General features: G+C 39.5%; 2 protein-coding genes across 3 annotated transcripts in view; both read left to right on the forward strand.

Annotated features, from left to right (window-relative positions):
- Positions 1–14,598, forward strand: part of LOC128569335 (protocadherin alpha-C2) — a 181,865-nt gene that overhangs the window by 6,787 nt on the left and 160,480 nt on the right. The window contains exon 1 of one of the 2 annotated variants that reach the window (XM_053567514.1): positions 6,056–8,513. The exons of the other annotated variant lie outside the window; for it this stretch is intronic. Coding sequence (XP_053423489.1) covers positions 6,132–8,513 — 2,382 coding nt within the window. The 5' untranslated portion in view covers positions 6,056–6,131. Of the gene's footprint in view, positions 1–6,055; positions 8,514–14,598 lie in introns of those variants that run through there. 2 annotated transcript variants of the gene reach the window in all.
- Positions 109–2,562, forward strand: LOC128569206 (protocadherin alpha-3-like). Its single transcript, XM_053567337.1, is given in 2 exon segments — positions 109–2,435; positions 2,437–2,562. Coding segments are annotated over 2 exon segments (2,388 nt in total). The 5' UTR covers positions 109–173.

Raw genomic sequence — 14,598 nt, forward strand, 5'->3', positions numbered from 1 at the left:
TCCCTCTCCACAAAAGAAATAGCGTGCGTTAGATATTCAGATGTCGCTTTTCTTCATCATCTCTGAAAAGTGGTAACGGTGAGGAGTTGAAGAAATGATGAATAAGGAGCTCAGATTATTTTTTTAATGTTGGATTGTTGTAAGAGCGATCCAATATTTGGAAAAGACTTGCAATGTTGTTTTTCTGGCGAGAAGCCCAGCGCCTGCTGCTTTCGCTCTTCCTCCTCACAGCCTGGGAGACTGGGGGCGGCCAGCTCCACTACTCGGTCCCCGAGGAGGCCAAACACGGCACCTTTGTGGGCCGCATCGCGCAGGACCTGGGGCTGGAGCTGACAGAGCTGGTGCCGCGCCTGTTCAGGCTGGCGTCCAAGAACCGAGGGGACCTTCTGGAGGTAAATCTGCAGAATGGCATTTTGTTCGTGAATTCTCGGATTGACCGGGAGGAGCTGTGCGGGTGGAGCGCAGAGTGCAGCATCCACCTGGAGGTGATCGTGGACAGGCCGCTTCAAGTTTTCCATGTGGAGGTGGAGGTGAAGGACATTAATGACAACCCTCCAGTTTTTCCAATGGAGGTAAAAAATTTGTTTATTTACGAATCTCGACAGCTGGGCTCTCGGTTTCCACTAGAGGGCGCATCTGATGCAGATATGGGAACAAATTCTTTGTTAACTTACAATCTTGACTCCACTGAATATTTTACCTTGGACATTAAAAGAAATGATGAGGAAATTAGATCCCTTGGACTTGTGTTGAAAAAACTTTTAAATCGAGAGGATATTCCTAAGCATCATTTACTAATAACAGCAACTGATGGTGGGAAACCAGAGCTCACGGGCACTACTCAAGTGAAGATCACCGTTTTAGATGTGAACGACAATGCCCCAGTGTTTGAGAAGACCGTCTACAAAGTCAGATTATTTGAAAATGTACCAAATGGTACCCTAGCAGTAATCGTCAACGCCACTGATTTGGATGAAGGCATAAATAAGGACATTGTATATTCTTTCAATACCGACACGTCAGCATATATTTCGTCAAAATTTTACTTAGATCCCGTCAATGGATATATCAGCGTAAAAGGTAACATAGATTTTGAAGAAACGAAGTCATATGAAATCCAGGTAGAAGCAACGGATAAAGGAAATCCCCCAATGACAGATCACTGCACGGTTCTGGTGGAAGTTCTGGACATCAATGATAATGTTCCTGAGTTGGTTATCAAATCACTATCTTTACCAGTATTAGAAGACTCTCCACTTGGCACAGTCATCGCCCTGATCAGCGTGTCCGACAGCGACTCAGGTGCCAACGGACAGGTCACCTGCACCCTGACAACTCATGTCCCCTTCAAACTGGTGTCCACCTTCAAGAATTACTATTCACTGGTACTGGACAGCACCCTGGATCGTGAGAGTGTGTCGGCTTATGAGTTGGTGGTGACCGCGTGGGACGCGGGCTCGCCTTCTCTGTGGGCCACCGCCTACGTGTCTGTAGAGGTGGCAGACGTGAATGACAATGCGCCGACGTTCACGCATCCAGAGTACACTGTGTTGGTGAAGGAGAACAACCCGCCGGGCTGTCACATCTTCACGGTATCTGCACAGGACGCGGACGCACAGGAGAACGCGCTGGTGTCCTACTCGCTGGTGGAGAGGCGGGTGGGCGAGCGCGCGCTGTCCAGCTACGTGTCGGTGCACGCGGAGAGCGGCAAGGTGTACGCTCTGCAGCCTCTGGATCACGAGGAACTGGAGCTGCTGCAGTTCCAGGTGAGCGCGCGCGATGCAGGCGTGCCACCGCTGGCCAGCAACGTGACGCTGCAGGTGTTCGTGCTGGATGAGAATGACAATGCGCCAGCACTGCTGGAGCCCCGGGCGGGCACTGCTGGAGGCCTGGTGAGTGAGCTGGAGATGCGGTCTGTGGGCGCTGGCCACCTGGTGGCTAAGGTGCGCGCAGTGGACGCTGACTCTGGCTACAATGCCTGGTTGTCATATGAGCTGCACCCAGCAGCTGGCGGCTCACGTAGCCTATTCCGCGTGGGGCTTTACACCGGTGAGATCAGCACGACACGAGCCCTGGACGAGGCAGACGCGTCGCTTCAGCGCTTGCTTGTTCTGGTGAAGGACCACGGTGAACCTGCGCTGACCTCCACAGCTACCGTGCTGGTGTCACTGGTGGAGAGCGGCCAGGCGCTGAAGGTCACTTCACGGGTGTCGCCGGGCGCTGTGGGCCCGGAGGCGGCGCTGGTGGATGTCAATGTGTACCTGATCATCGCCATCTGTGCGGTGTCCAGCCTGTTGGTGCTCACAGGGCTACTGTACACCGCTCTGCGGTGCTCCGTGCCGCCCACCGAGGGTAACTGTGGGCCGGGCAAGCCTAGGCTGGTTTGCTCCAGCGCGGTGGGGAGCTGGTCATACTCGCAGCAGAGGGGGCAGAGGGTGTGCTCTGGGGAGGGTCTGCCCAAGTCCGACCTCATGGCTTTTAGCCCCAGTCTCTCACCATGTCCAGTTACTCGGGATAGAGAGGAGCAACAGGTTGTTGACATTGATCTCTCGGCCAAAGTAAGTAATTTTTCTTTATGCTTTCCAAAATGTTTGTTTTTTATTCCTCAATGTTTCCATTTCTGTTCAAACACGTTAATAGTTACATAAGCTGCATTATTTGTTTCATAATTAGAGGTTTTCAGTTACTAGTTTTGTGGTGAAAATGTTAGGATATTTGTTACTAATTTTTGAACCGAATCAGCAGTAAATAGTGAGATGTAAACTTGTTTGGTTATTAATAGGCGCAGTAGTATGATTGTTTTATTGATAAATACTTGACTCAGAACAAAATGAAATATTTTTTCTTAGATGAATTACATTATTTAGAGAACTTGGCTCCAACTTGTGGTGGACTAATCCTACACAATAACTTTGCAATATCTTTGGCCACTTTTCTTTTGGATTTACATTTTAGATATAAGCACAAATGTCACTGGCCCACTTTATGAGTTCACCCTAAATGCTCACAACTCCTTTTCTTTATTAAGTTTTAAATACTCATTTATTACACTTGTATTTTATTCTTTTATTCATTTGTCTTGAGTCTTAGTCCTTCTTTCCTTGAAAATGATTCATTTTAGGCATTGTGCTCTCATTTGGCAATAAATTTTTTTTTTTTTTGCTAGATTTTGCAACTGGGAAGAAAAAACTAGAATAACGGTTGTATTTGGAATTGTACGTTTGTTTATCTTCAAGTTCTCACTATTTTTTATTACTAATAAATAAAATATCAATTTGAAGGAAAAACTTAATACTCTTATAGTATATTTAAAAAGTAATATTTTAAATCTAGTTAAGAATTTTCAGTCTGAATGATATGTTTAAAATAATACTCTGTATCTAATTTTATAGCTATCCTTGCTAGCAAAACTTTTTATTTCATTACCCTCTTTTTTTTTTTTGTAGAGACAGAGTCTCACTTTATCACCCTCGGTAGAGTGCCATGGCATCAGACAGCTCACAGCAACCTCCAACTCCTGGGCTTAAGCGAGTCTCTTGCCTCAGCCTCCCAAGCAGCTGGGACTACAGGTGCCCGCCACAACGCCCAGCTATTTTTTGGTTTGCAGTTCAGCCGGGGCCGGGTTTGAACCCGCCACCCTCAGTATATGGGGCCAGGGCCCTACCGACTGAGCCACAGGCGCCGCCCTCATTACCCTCTTTTGCTATCGTCAAATAGGTTGATAAATCAATGTTACTACTGGTGACTTTCTTGAAAATCACCCTGTCTATTAATGTGTGCCATGTGCTAAGTGGAAAAGTCCAAATATCTGGCACCAAATAAAATTCAAGTGAGCCTACATTGCGGTCATTTCCCACATGAATTAGGTCATCTCCCCTACCAAATAGTTGGACTTCCATTCAAATTTCCTTATAACTGTTAGAAATAGTACCTGGATGACATTTTCAGGAGTATAATTTGTAAAATAGAGAGATACTTTTCTTTCCTCTTCTCGTTTTCCATTTCCATTTTTTTTTTTGGCATGACTTTTGGCACCTCCTTGCATTAGCCATAGCATGTCCAACCTCAGTTCAATTTTTAAATTAGTTTTGTAATCATTATCTTGTAAATAATGAGATTCATCAAAAGTTCTTGTCTTCCCAGACATGGACATCAATCTTCAAATCTAGCTTTCCTTTAAAAATTTTTGTCTAAGAAGACTCTTGCCAAGGACATCTTCGTGACTTTGGAGTTTTTCTCCTTGGAGATGTATTAATGCTGTACAAAGTGAATACTTAATAGGTGTCAAATAAATATCCATTCATATTCTGCTACATCATTTATCTATGTTTTTAAATATTTATAACATAAACTAATGGGAATGGAATTATTTTCACTTTCTTTCAGTGTGCTTGATAACTATGATCATTTTTTAAAAATCTAGTTGGTCCCTAAAAAGTGAGAGTATTTTGATTTCTGTTTTGATTCAAGTTTTTGTTTTTTTTTTGTGAATGTGGGTCTATATGAAGAGGAGGCCTAAAGCTGTTTTGACTAGATTGATTATTTTTTGTCCATGGAAACATGGTAGAAAGAAGTTTATTAACATAAGAGATTAAGAAAGTTGAAAATGGCTGCCGTTGTATATTTCTTTTATTATTGGGAAGTCATCAATACCTATTAAAACTCAGGGTGCTTCAAGAACTGGAACAAAAATTAAGCTAAAACTCAGGTTTTCACTGTGGAACTTGAAGTATATTTTAATTAGGGCAATGTCTAAAGGAAGTCTTTTTGTATCTCTAGAAAATTATAGGAGCTTCTGAAACATCACATTCTCCTGACTATGTGACCACCTTAAATCAATTTTATTTTATTAGGCAATTGAAGAAAACAAAACTATTTCTATTGTTTAAATATTTGGCAAATACTAGGTGAGTACCTCTGAGCCAATAAACTATTAAGATACAACTATTTCCTTTTACGTTTATATTTCAAAAAAAGGACATACCTACTCAAATGCTTACAATAAATAAATCAATATGGATCCTACAGTTTATAAAAGAAGGTAAAAATGCCTTTTCATACATTTGATTATGGAATTCTTCTTGGGCTTGGGTGTATCACATGGTTATAAAATGGGAGAAACTTGTTTATGAAGAGTTTGAAAATGATGTGGATTACTTAGGCACGTGACAAAATGAGTATGTTTGTATAGTAAAAAGGTTCTTGGAAGCAGGAAATTATCTAGTTTGACTAAAATATATGAGCACTACAAGATAAAATAGAAAATTAGGCATATTGCATTCTGGAGAACAAGCAGGTACTTATAAATCATAAGAGTGAAAATGAGAATAGCAACTTTGCTCTTAAGAATGAATGAGTTTCAATAAATAAAATTATTTAGAATACTTTTCTACACATGCAATTTATTACAACTTCCTGCTTCCTTGAACATGCAGCCCTTACATGAGTCAAGGAATACATTCAATTAATTGCTAATTGTCTTTATTTCTTTCTAAAACATCTGTAAGTTTCCCTTTCAATGATTTGTTCTTGGGATCAGCAGTTTCCCCCCCCCCAAAAAAAAAGGGCAAGGAGGGTGTCATCATTAGTAAAAACCTCTGGCGTTCTTGGAAACACTAGGAATCTATCATGAATTTTTCCACTCAATACTTTACAATTGTATGCTTATAAAATGTATATTAACTACAGCTGGATCTCCGTAATACTTAAACCCTGTATAAGAAAAGAATTTCCACTGAAGCAAAGTGTGCCCCTGTAGTGAAACTAAGGATCATAATCAATCAATGGTTGAAACCATTGAATCAAAAATGGTTCAAACATCAAACATGCACCTTGGCTTTATAAGATGTATCCTATTCTCCACAACGGCTCAAAGAATACATGAGACCCAGCAGTTAATAATCTAATGTGAATTTCCAGAATTGATACTTACGGTTTGAAGCCACATGATGTCGCTCTTTACCATAAAATAGATCTGACAGAAAGTAGGTGAAAAAAATTCCTTCTGGAAAGGGCTGTGTAGACTATCTGGAGGATAGAGCGGAGGATACAGCAGCACTTGACTGACGGATCAGATTTCTCATGTTTTTGCCACACGATATCGAATTAAAACAGAGCATTGTGCACTGGAGATGGAATTTTACTGGGGAAGGGGCCAGGAATCCCGGCGCCTGCTGCTCTGGCTTCTCCTCGCAGCGTGGGAGGCAGGGAGGGGTCAGCTTCACTATTCAGTCCCAGAGGAAGCCAAACACGGCACCTACGTGGGCCGCATCGCGCAGGACCTGGGACTGGAGCTGGCGGAATTGGTGCCGCGTCTGTTCCGGGTGGCGTCCAAAAGGGGCATGGATCTTCTGGAAGTGAATCTGAGGAATGGCATTTTGTTTGTGAATTCTCGGATCGACCGGGAGGAGCTGTGCGGGCGGAGCGCAGAGTGCATCATCCATCTGGAGGTGATTGTGGACAGGCCGCTGCAGGTTTTTCATGTCGAGGTGGAGGTGAAGGACATTAATGACAACCCGCCACTATTCCCTGCTACGCAAAAGAATCTGTTCATCGCAGAATCCAGGCCGCTTGACTCTCGGTTTCCACTAGAGGGCGCCTCGGATGCAGATACTGGGGAGAATGCTCTGCTCACTTACAGACTGAGCCCCAGTGAATATTTTTCTCTGGAAAAACCATCTGATGATGAGCAGGTAAAAGGTCTTGGGCTTATATTAAGAAAATCTTTAGACAGAGAAGAAACTCCGGAGATGTTTTTAGTGCTCTCGGCCACTGATGGGGGCAAACCGGAACTAACTGGCACCGTTCAGTTACTCATCACAGTACTGGATGCCAATGATAATGCCCCAGTTTTCGATAGGAAAGTCTATAAAGTGAAGTTACCAGAAAATGTCCCTAATGGAACATTGGTAATTAAACTTAATGCCTCAGATTTAGACGAAGGATTAAATGGAGATATTATTTATTCATTCTCAAGTGATAATACACCAAGTGTGAAATCCAAGTTCAGCATAGACCCAGTTACTGGACAAATTATGGTAAAGGGATATATTGATTTTGAAGAAAACAAAACCTATGAAATTATTGTAGAAGGCATTGATAAGGGACAGCTCCCACTGTCTGGCCATTGTAGAGTTATTGTGCAAGTAGAAGACAACAATGATAATGTCCCAGATTTGGAATTCAAGTCCCTATCACTTCCAATCAGAGAGGATGCTCCACTGGGTACGGTCATTGCACTGATCAGTGTGTCTGACCGTGACTCAGGTGCCAATGGACAAGTCACCTGCACCTTGACGTCTCATGTCCCCTTCAAACTGGTGTCTACCTTCAAGAATTACTATTCTTTGGTGCTGGACAGTGCCTTGGACCGTGAGAGTGTGTCAGCATATGAGCTGGTGGTGACCGCGCGGGACGGGGGCTCGCCTTCTCTGTGGGCCACTGCCACCGTGTCTGTGGAGGTGGCCGACGTGAACGACAATGCGCCAGCCTTCCCGCAGCCGGAGTACACGGTGTTCGTGAAGGAGAACAACCCGCCAGGCTGTCACATCTTCACTGTGTTGGCACGGGACGTGGACGCGCGGGAGAACGCGCTGGTGTCCTACTCTCTGGTGGAGAGGCGGGTGGGCGAGCGTGCGCTGTCGAGCTACGTGTCGGTGCACGCGGAGAGCGGCAAGGTGTACGCTCTGCAGCCGCTGGACCACGAGGAGCTGGAGCTGCTGCAGTTCCAGGTAAGCGCGCGCGATGCGGGCGTGCCACCTCTGGGCAGCAACGTGACGCTGCAGGTGTTCGTGCTGGACGAGAACGACAATGCGCCAGCGTTGCTAGTACCTTGGGCAGGCGCTGCTGGAGGTGCAGTGAGTGAGACTTTGTCTCGGTCTGTGGGCGCCGGCCATGTGGTGGCGAAGATACGGGCAGTGGATGCCGATTCTGGCTACAACGCGTGGCTTTCATATGAACTGCAGCCGGCGGCTGGCGGTGCTCGTAGCCTATTCCGCGTGGGTCTGTATACTGGTGAAATCAGCACGACGCGAGCCCTGGACGAGGCGGACGCGTCGCTGCAGCCTCTGCTTGTTCTGGTGAAGGACCACGGTGAGCCTGCACTAACTGCCACGGCCACTGTGCTGGTATCTCTGGTGGAGAGCAGCCAGTCTCCTAAAGCCTCCTCGAGAGCTATGGCTGGCGCCGCTGGTCCTGAAGGGGCGCTGGTGGACGTCAACATCTACCTGATCATAGCCATCTGCTCAGTGTCTAGCCTGTTGGTGCTCACGCTGCTGCTGTACACCGCGTTGCGGTGCTCCGCGCCGCCCACTGAGGTCTCGCGTGGGCCGGGGAAGCCAGCGATGGTGTGCTCCAGCGCTGTGGGGAGCTGGTCGTACTCCCAGCAGAGGAGGCAGAGGCTGTGCTCTGGAGAGGGCCCACCCAAGACTGATCTCATGGCCTTCAGCCCCAGTTTACCTGACTCCAGGGACAGAGAGGATCAGCCGCAGACAACTGGAGAATCCTTTGCAAAGGTTAGTTTATGATATCTTTTCTGTTAATTTGAATTTTCATAGATTTTTCCCTCTATCAGCTTCTTCATAATTTTATTTTTCAGAATTAAATTTGCCTGGTTAAATTTTTATCTCTTTTCACATATTCATTTTTAACCAAAGTCTTTGGGAATTGCAGGACACCAAGACAATATACATACATTGCTATCTTTTTATGCTTCATTATTCAATAAATATTCATATCTATTACTGACGTTTCTAGTAACTTTTGTGTCCACCATCTTTACCTTGTTAATTTCTGTGTTTATCAGCATTTTAGGAAACAACTTTCTATGTCAACCTAAAACATGTACACAACGCGTACAGACAGAAATAATATAGCAAAATGTCTGAAGGTCAAAAACTCTGTTATTTTCATCTTTGAAGCATTTCTAAGCACCTGCTAAATAACTTTCCCATATTTTCTTTTCAAATGTAGTCACACATATGACTTTTATCATTGTTTGTTTGTAGCCTGTTTTGGGAAGTTTATGTAATGGAAATGCACAATATGTGTAGTCTGAGCGTATTATTTATGTGTTAAACAATTAAACACATATTGTTTATGTGTTCTTTGTATGCGTATTTACCACTCACTGTTTATGAAGTCACACATATTGTTATACGTAGCTCATTTGTCTGTTTCTAGTGCTATTCCACAGATATGCTATCCATTATTTATTCCACTTTTGAGGATTTTGCACTGTATCTCTTAATGTCTAGTTCAAGTAATTCTGTCATAAATATACATTTCTTTGGATGTCTATGTACACAGATTTCTCCTGAGTAATTACCTAGGAGTTGGGTTAGTATTTCATAAAGTATGTGTGTATCTTTACCTTTGGTAGATAATGCCAACCAATTTTCCAAGATGTTTTTACCTGTTTATATTCCTAGTAGTATATAGTTTCTGCTTCTCTACATCTTTACATTTATTAGATTATTTTCATGTTAGCCATTTTATTGGGTGAGTTTTGTATTCTCATTTTGAATTCATTTCATATTTAAGTGAGGTTGAGGACTTTTCTATGTTATTTTTGGGTATTTTTACATCTTTTTTTGTGCAATAGCTGATCAAATCTGCTTATTTTTCTATTCTGTTGTGTTTATCTTTTCTTTTTTTTCTTATTTGCTTCTATGGAACTTTATTCCTTCCTTTACCTTGTGTATTTATTATTAGTTAAAAAGTTTTTTCTTTCTGGGCATAATCCATTTCTTGATATTTTTCTACCTCATGGCTTGTTTTTGATTCTTTTGTGTCTTTTTTGTGGGTACAAATTATTTTAATTAGGTTCAACTTATCAATTTTTGTTTTTGAGTCTATGTCATGTACATAATTTTGTGTTATCTTTTGCTTCATTGTTTTTATTATTATATCTACAATCTATTTGGAATATATTCTTTATCATTGTTTTAAAGTAGGAATTAAAATTCCTTTTCCCCCATTTTTTGTTGCACTCATAAGATGAGTTTTGAAATGTTCCTTTTTCTTCAATATTTCTGGAAGCATTTAAGCAAGATAGGCATTGAATCTTCTTTAACTGTTTGGTAGTATTCTCCAGTGGGAATTTTTTTGTTAGGAAATTTTGAGTACTGATTCAATCTCCTTACTAGTTATAGGCTTGTTCAGATTTTCTATTTCCTCATGATTTAGGTCTTGGTAAGTTGTATGTTTCTAGGAATTTATTCATTTCTTCTAGGTTATCTGATTTGTTGGTATACAATTGTTTGTAATAGTCTCATCAGTTGTAATGCCTCCTCCTTCATTTCTGATTTTGAGCCTCCTTTTTTCTTAGTTTAGCTAAGGATTTGTCAATTTTGTTGGTCTTTTGAAAAAAATCAACTACATTTTCTTCATTTTTAAAATTATTACTCAATTATTTTATTTATTTTTGCTCTAATCTTTATTATTTCTTTCCTTCTGTTTTGGGCCCTACTTTATCCTTCTTTCTCTTATTCCTTGAATTGTAAAGTGAATTGTAAAGTGAAATTGTCTTAAGAGATATTTTTTCATTTTTAATTGAGGCATTTATTACTATAAAATTCCTTGTTAGTACTGATTTTATTGCATCCTGTAAGTTTTGGTATGTTGTATTTTCACTTTCATTTGTGTCAATGTATTTTCTAATGTCACTTTTGATTTCTTTTTTGACCCTAAAAGATTGTTGTTTAATTTCCGTACATTTGTGGATTTTCCAGTTTTACTTCCAACCAGTTTCATTCCATTGTGATTTCAATTTTATTAAATTTGTTGAGATCTGATACATGATCTATTCTGGAAAATGCTCAGAATTTGTTTGAGAAGAATGTATATTCTGCTATATTAGTTCCATTTGGTCTATAGTGTTTTTCGAGTCCTCTTTTTTCCTTATTGATCTTCTGAATGCTCTATCCCTTATTGAAAGTGGGGTATTGAAATCTTCTAGTGCGGTTGTATGTCACTTAATAATGAGGATACTTCTGGGAATTGCCTCATTAGGTGATCTCATCACTGTGGGAAATCACAGAGCGTACTTACATACTTAAACAAACCTAGATGGTATAGCCTATTACAGATCTAGGCTAGATGATTTATTGCTCTTAGGCTACAAACCTGTACATCATGTTACTGTACTGAATACTGTAGATGATTGTAACATAGTAAGTACTTAATCAATGAAATATATCTAAGAATTAAAAATGCCCTGGTCGGAATGGCTTCACACCAGAATTTTATCAAACTTTTAAAGAAGAGCTTATTCCTACACTGCAGAAATTATTCCAAAAGATTGAGGAGGAAGGACTCTTCTCCAACATATTTTATGAAGCAAACATCACCCTGATATCAAAAACCAGGAAAAGATCCAACTAAAAAGGAGAATTTAAGACCAATTTCACTAATGAATATAGATGCAAAATTCTCAACAAAATCTTAGCCAATAGATTACAGCTTATCATCAAAAAAGTCATACATCATGATCAAGTAGGGTTTATCTCAGGGATGCAAGGCTGGTTTAATATACGCAAGTCTATAAATGTTATTCATTGCATCAACAGAAGTAAAACCAAAGACTATATGATCCTCTCAATAGATGCAGAAAAAGCATTCGATAAAACCCAGCATTCTTTTCTAATTAGAACACTGAGGAGTATAGGCATAGGTGGCACATTTCTTAAACTGATCGAAGCTATCTATGACAAACCCACAGCTAATATTCTACTGAATGGAGTAAAACTGAGAGCTTTTCCTCTTAGAACTGGAACCAGACAAGGTTGTCCTCTGTCACCATTACTGTTCAATGTAGTCCTGGAAATTCTAGCCAATACAATTAGGCAAGACAAGAAAATAAAGGGCATCCAAATGGAAGCAGAGGAGGTCAAACTTTCCCTCTTTGCTGATGATATGATCTTAGATAACCCTGAAGATTCAACCACAAGACTCTTGGAAGTCATTAAAAAAATGAAGTAATGTGGGTGGCAGCTGTAGCTCAAAGGAGTAAGGCGCCAGCCCCATATGCCAGAGGTGGCGGGTTCAAACCCAGCCCCGGCCAAAAACTGCCAAAAAGAAAAAAAAAAAATATATATATATATACAGTAATGTTTCAGGATATAAGATCAATGTCCACAAGTCAGTTGCTTTTGTATATGCCAACAACAGTCAACATGAGAGTTCAATTAAAGACACAACTCCCTTCATAGCCCCAAAGAAAATGAAATACTTAGGAATATACCTAACAAAAGAGGTGAAGGATCTCTATAAAGAAAATTATGAGACCTTAAGAAAGGAAATAGCAAAGGACTTCAACAAATGGAAGAACATACCATGCTCATGGCTGGGAACAATCAACATTGTTAAAATGTCTGTACTTCCCAGAGCAATTTACCGATTCAACGCCATGCCTATTAAAATACCAACATCCTATTTTCAAGACTTGGAAAAAATGATTCTGTGTTTTGTATGGAACCAGAAAAAAATCCATATAGCTAAGGAAGTTCTTAGTAATAAAAACAAAGCTGGGGGTATCACCATACCAGATTTTAGGCTGTACTACAAGGCCGCAGTGATCAAGACAGCATGGTACTGGCACAAAAATAGAGACATAGACATCTGGAATTGAACAGAAAACCAGGAAATGAAACCACTAACTTACAGCCACCTAATCTTTCATAAACCTAATAACAACGTCCACTGGGGGAAAGACTCCCTATTCAATAAATGGTGCTGGGAGAATTGGATATCCACATGTAAAAGACCAAAACTGGACCCGCACCTTTCTCCAGTCACAAAAATTGATTCAAGATGGATAAAGGACTTAAATTTAAGGCATGAAATGATAAAAATCCTGAAAGAAAGAATAGGAAAAACACTGGAAGATATTGGCCTGGGGAAAGACTTTATGAGGAAGACTGCCATGGCAATAGCAACAAAAGCAACAATAAACAAATGGGATTTAATTAAATTGAAAAGATTCTGCACAGCCAAGGAGACAACAACCAAAGCAAATAGAAAACCTACTCAATGGGAAAGGATATTTGCATATTTTGAACCAGACAAAAGCTTAATAACAGATCTATACAGAACTTCAATTAATCCACAAGAAAAAAACAACAATCCCATACATCAATGGGGAAGAGAGATGAACAGAACCTTCTCTAAAGACAGACACCAAACACATGAAAAAATGCTCATCATCCCTAATTATTAGAGAAAAGCAATTTGCATTTTTAAATAACTTTTTCTCTTTGTTTATATTTTATGTTTATATTTTAATAATATAATATAAATATATGTTTATATTTTATTAAAATATATCTCAGGTTATATTTTATTCTGATTCATCTTTTACTTTAGTGATTTTCTCTTGTTTTTCCACTCCACTGTCAAAATCATCAGTTGAATTCTTAATTATATTTATGGCATTTTTCATGTAAGTGACCTGAAAGTTGAGTAAAGTCATGATAGTAGAGATACTAAGAATCCTATAAAACATAAAGAAAATAATAAATCCCCCTGTTAAGATCATCAGAAACAATTCTGTGACAGTATCTTATTTCTTTACATTACAAGTTTGAATACTAGAAATCAAGTGAATTTCAACTGACTTTGTACTTTCTGGTAATATCTTGTTTCTTTTCAAGCTATATTTTAAATGTGGAAGTATTGAGTGACAGAATTATTGATGATTTGATCCCTCTTCTAAGGAAGGAAGATTTTGTAATATTTACAAATATACACAAGCAGAATATTAACTATTTCTTCAATTTAAAAGTTGGTGACATTTTCTTTTGACCATTTTTATTAAGATTTGCTGTAATAAGTCAGGCTAAACAGTACCATGCAGTAAACAGCTGGGATACTGAAAATTAAAGAAACTAATACATAGAAGTAGCCTGCTTAACAAAGTAATATTTTTAACATGATTACTTTTACTGGAATTTAAACATTTTGTGGAATAATACATCTTACTTATGACTTGCTGCATAAATGCAAAGATACATGATTTCAAATTTTTAAATAACTGCTTGATCACTGATAACTTGAAGAAATGCTATCTAGATACTTCTAATTTGAAAATGGTGTCAAAAACCTATCAGAGTTGTTCTATTATTCTTTTCCCTTCAAGAAAATTGAAACCTCCATATTACAGTTTTTCAGTCAACATAAAAAATAGATAGGTATTATAAAGAAGTTAAATAAATACATTTTTATCTATTTAGAAACTAGTCAAGAATGTTATCAAAATAGTTTTAGTTATTTTGAAAACAGTATCAACAAAATATTAGTATTAAACATTGAACTTAGAATAAAAATGTTTTGTGAGGTACATGGAGATAATATCTAAACATTCCATTAAAATAATACAGAAAAATTCAACAAATTTAACAAGATATATCTAAGTGGAGAAAGAAGACAAAGTCAAAACTTTAACTTTTTAAAAGTTATTTTTTATCAGTTTAGACATATAAACCCCTCTTTATATAAAACAAACCAATGCAGATTACTCTAGTAAGGATTGGGGTTTTGTGAATTCAGATGTATTGTTTTTGTAATATTTTAATGATATGTTTATACGAATGCATTTTTAGT

The sequence above is a fragment of the Nycticebus coucang genome, chromosome 17 (assembly GCF_027406575.1).
Source record: "Nycticebus coucang isolate mNycCou1 chromosome 17, mNycCou1.pri, whole genome shotgun sequence".
Lineage (NCBI taxonomy): Eukaryota > Metazoa > Chordata > Mammalia > Primates > Lorisidae > Nycticebus > Nycticebus coucang.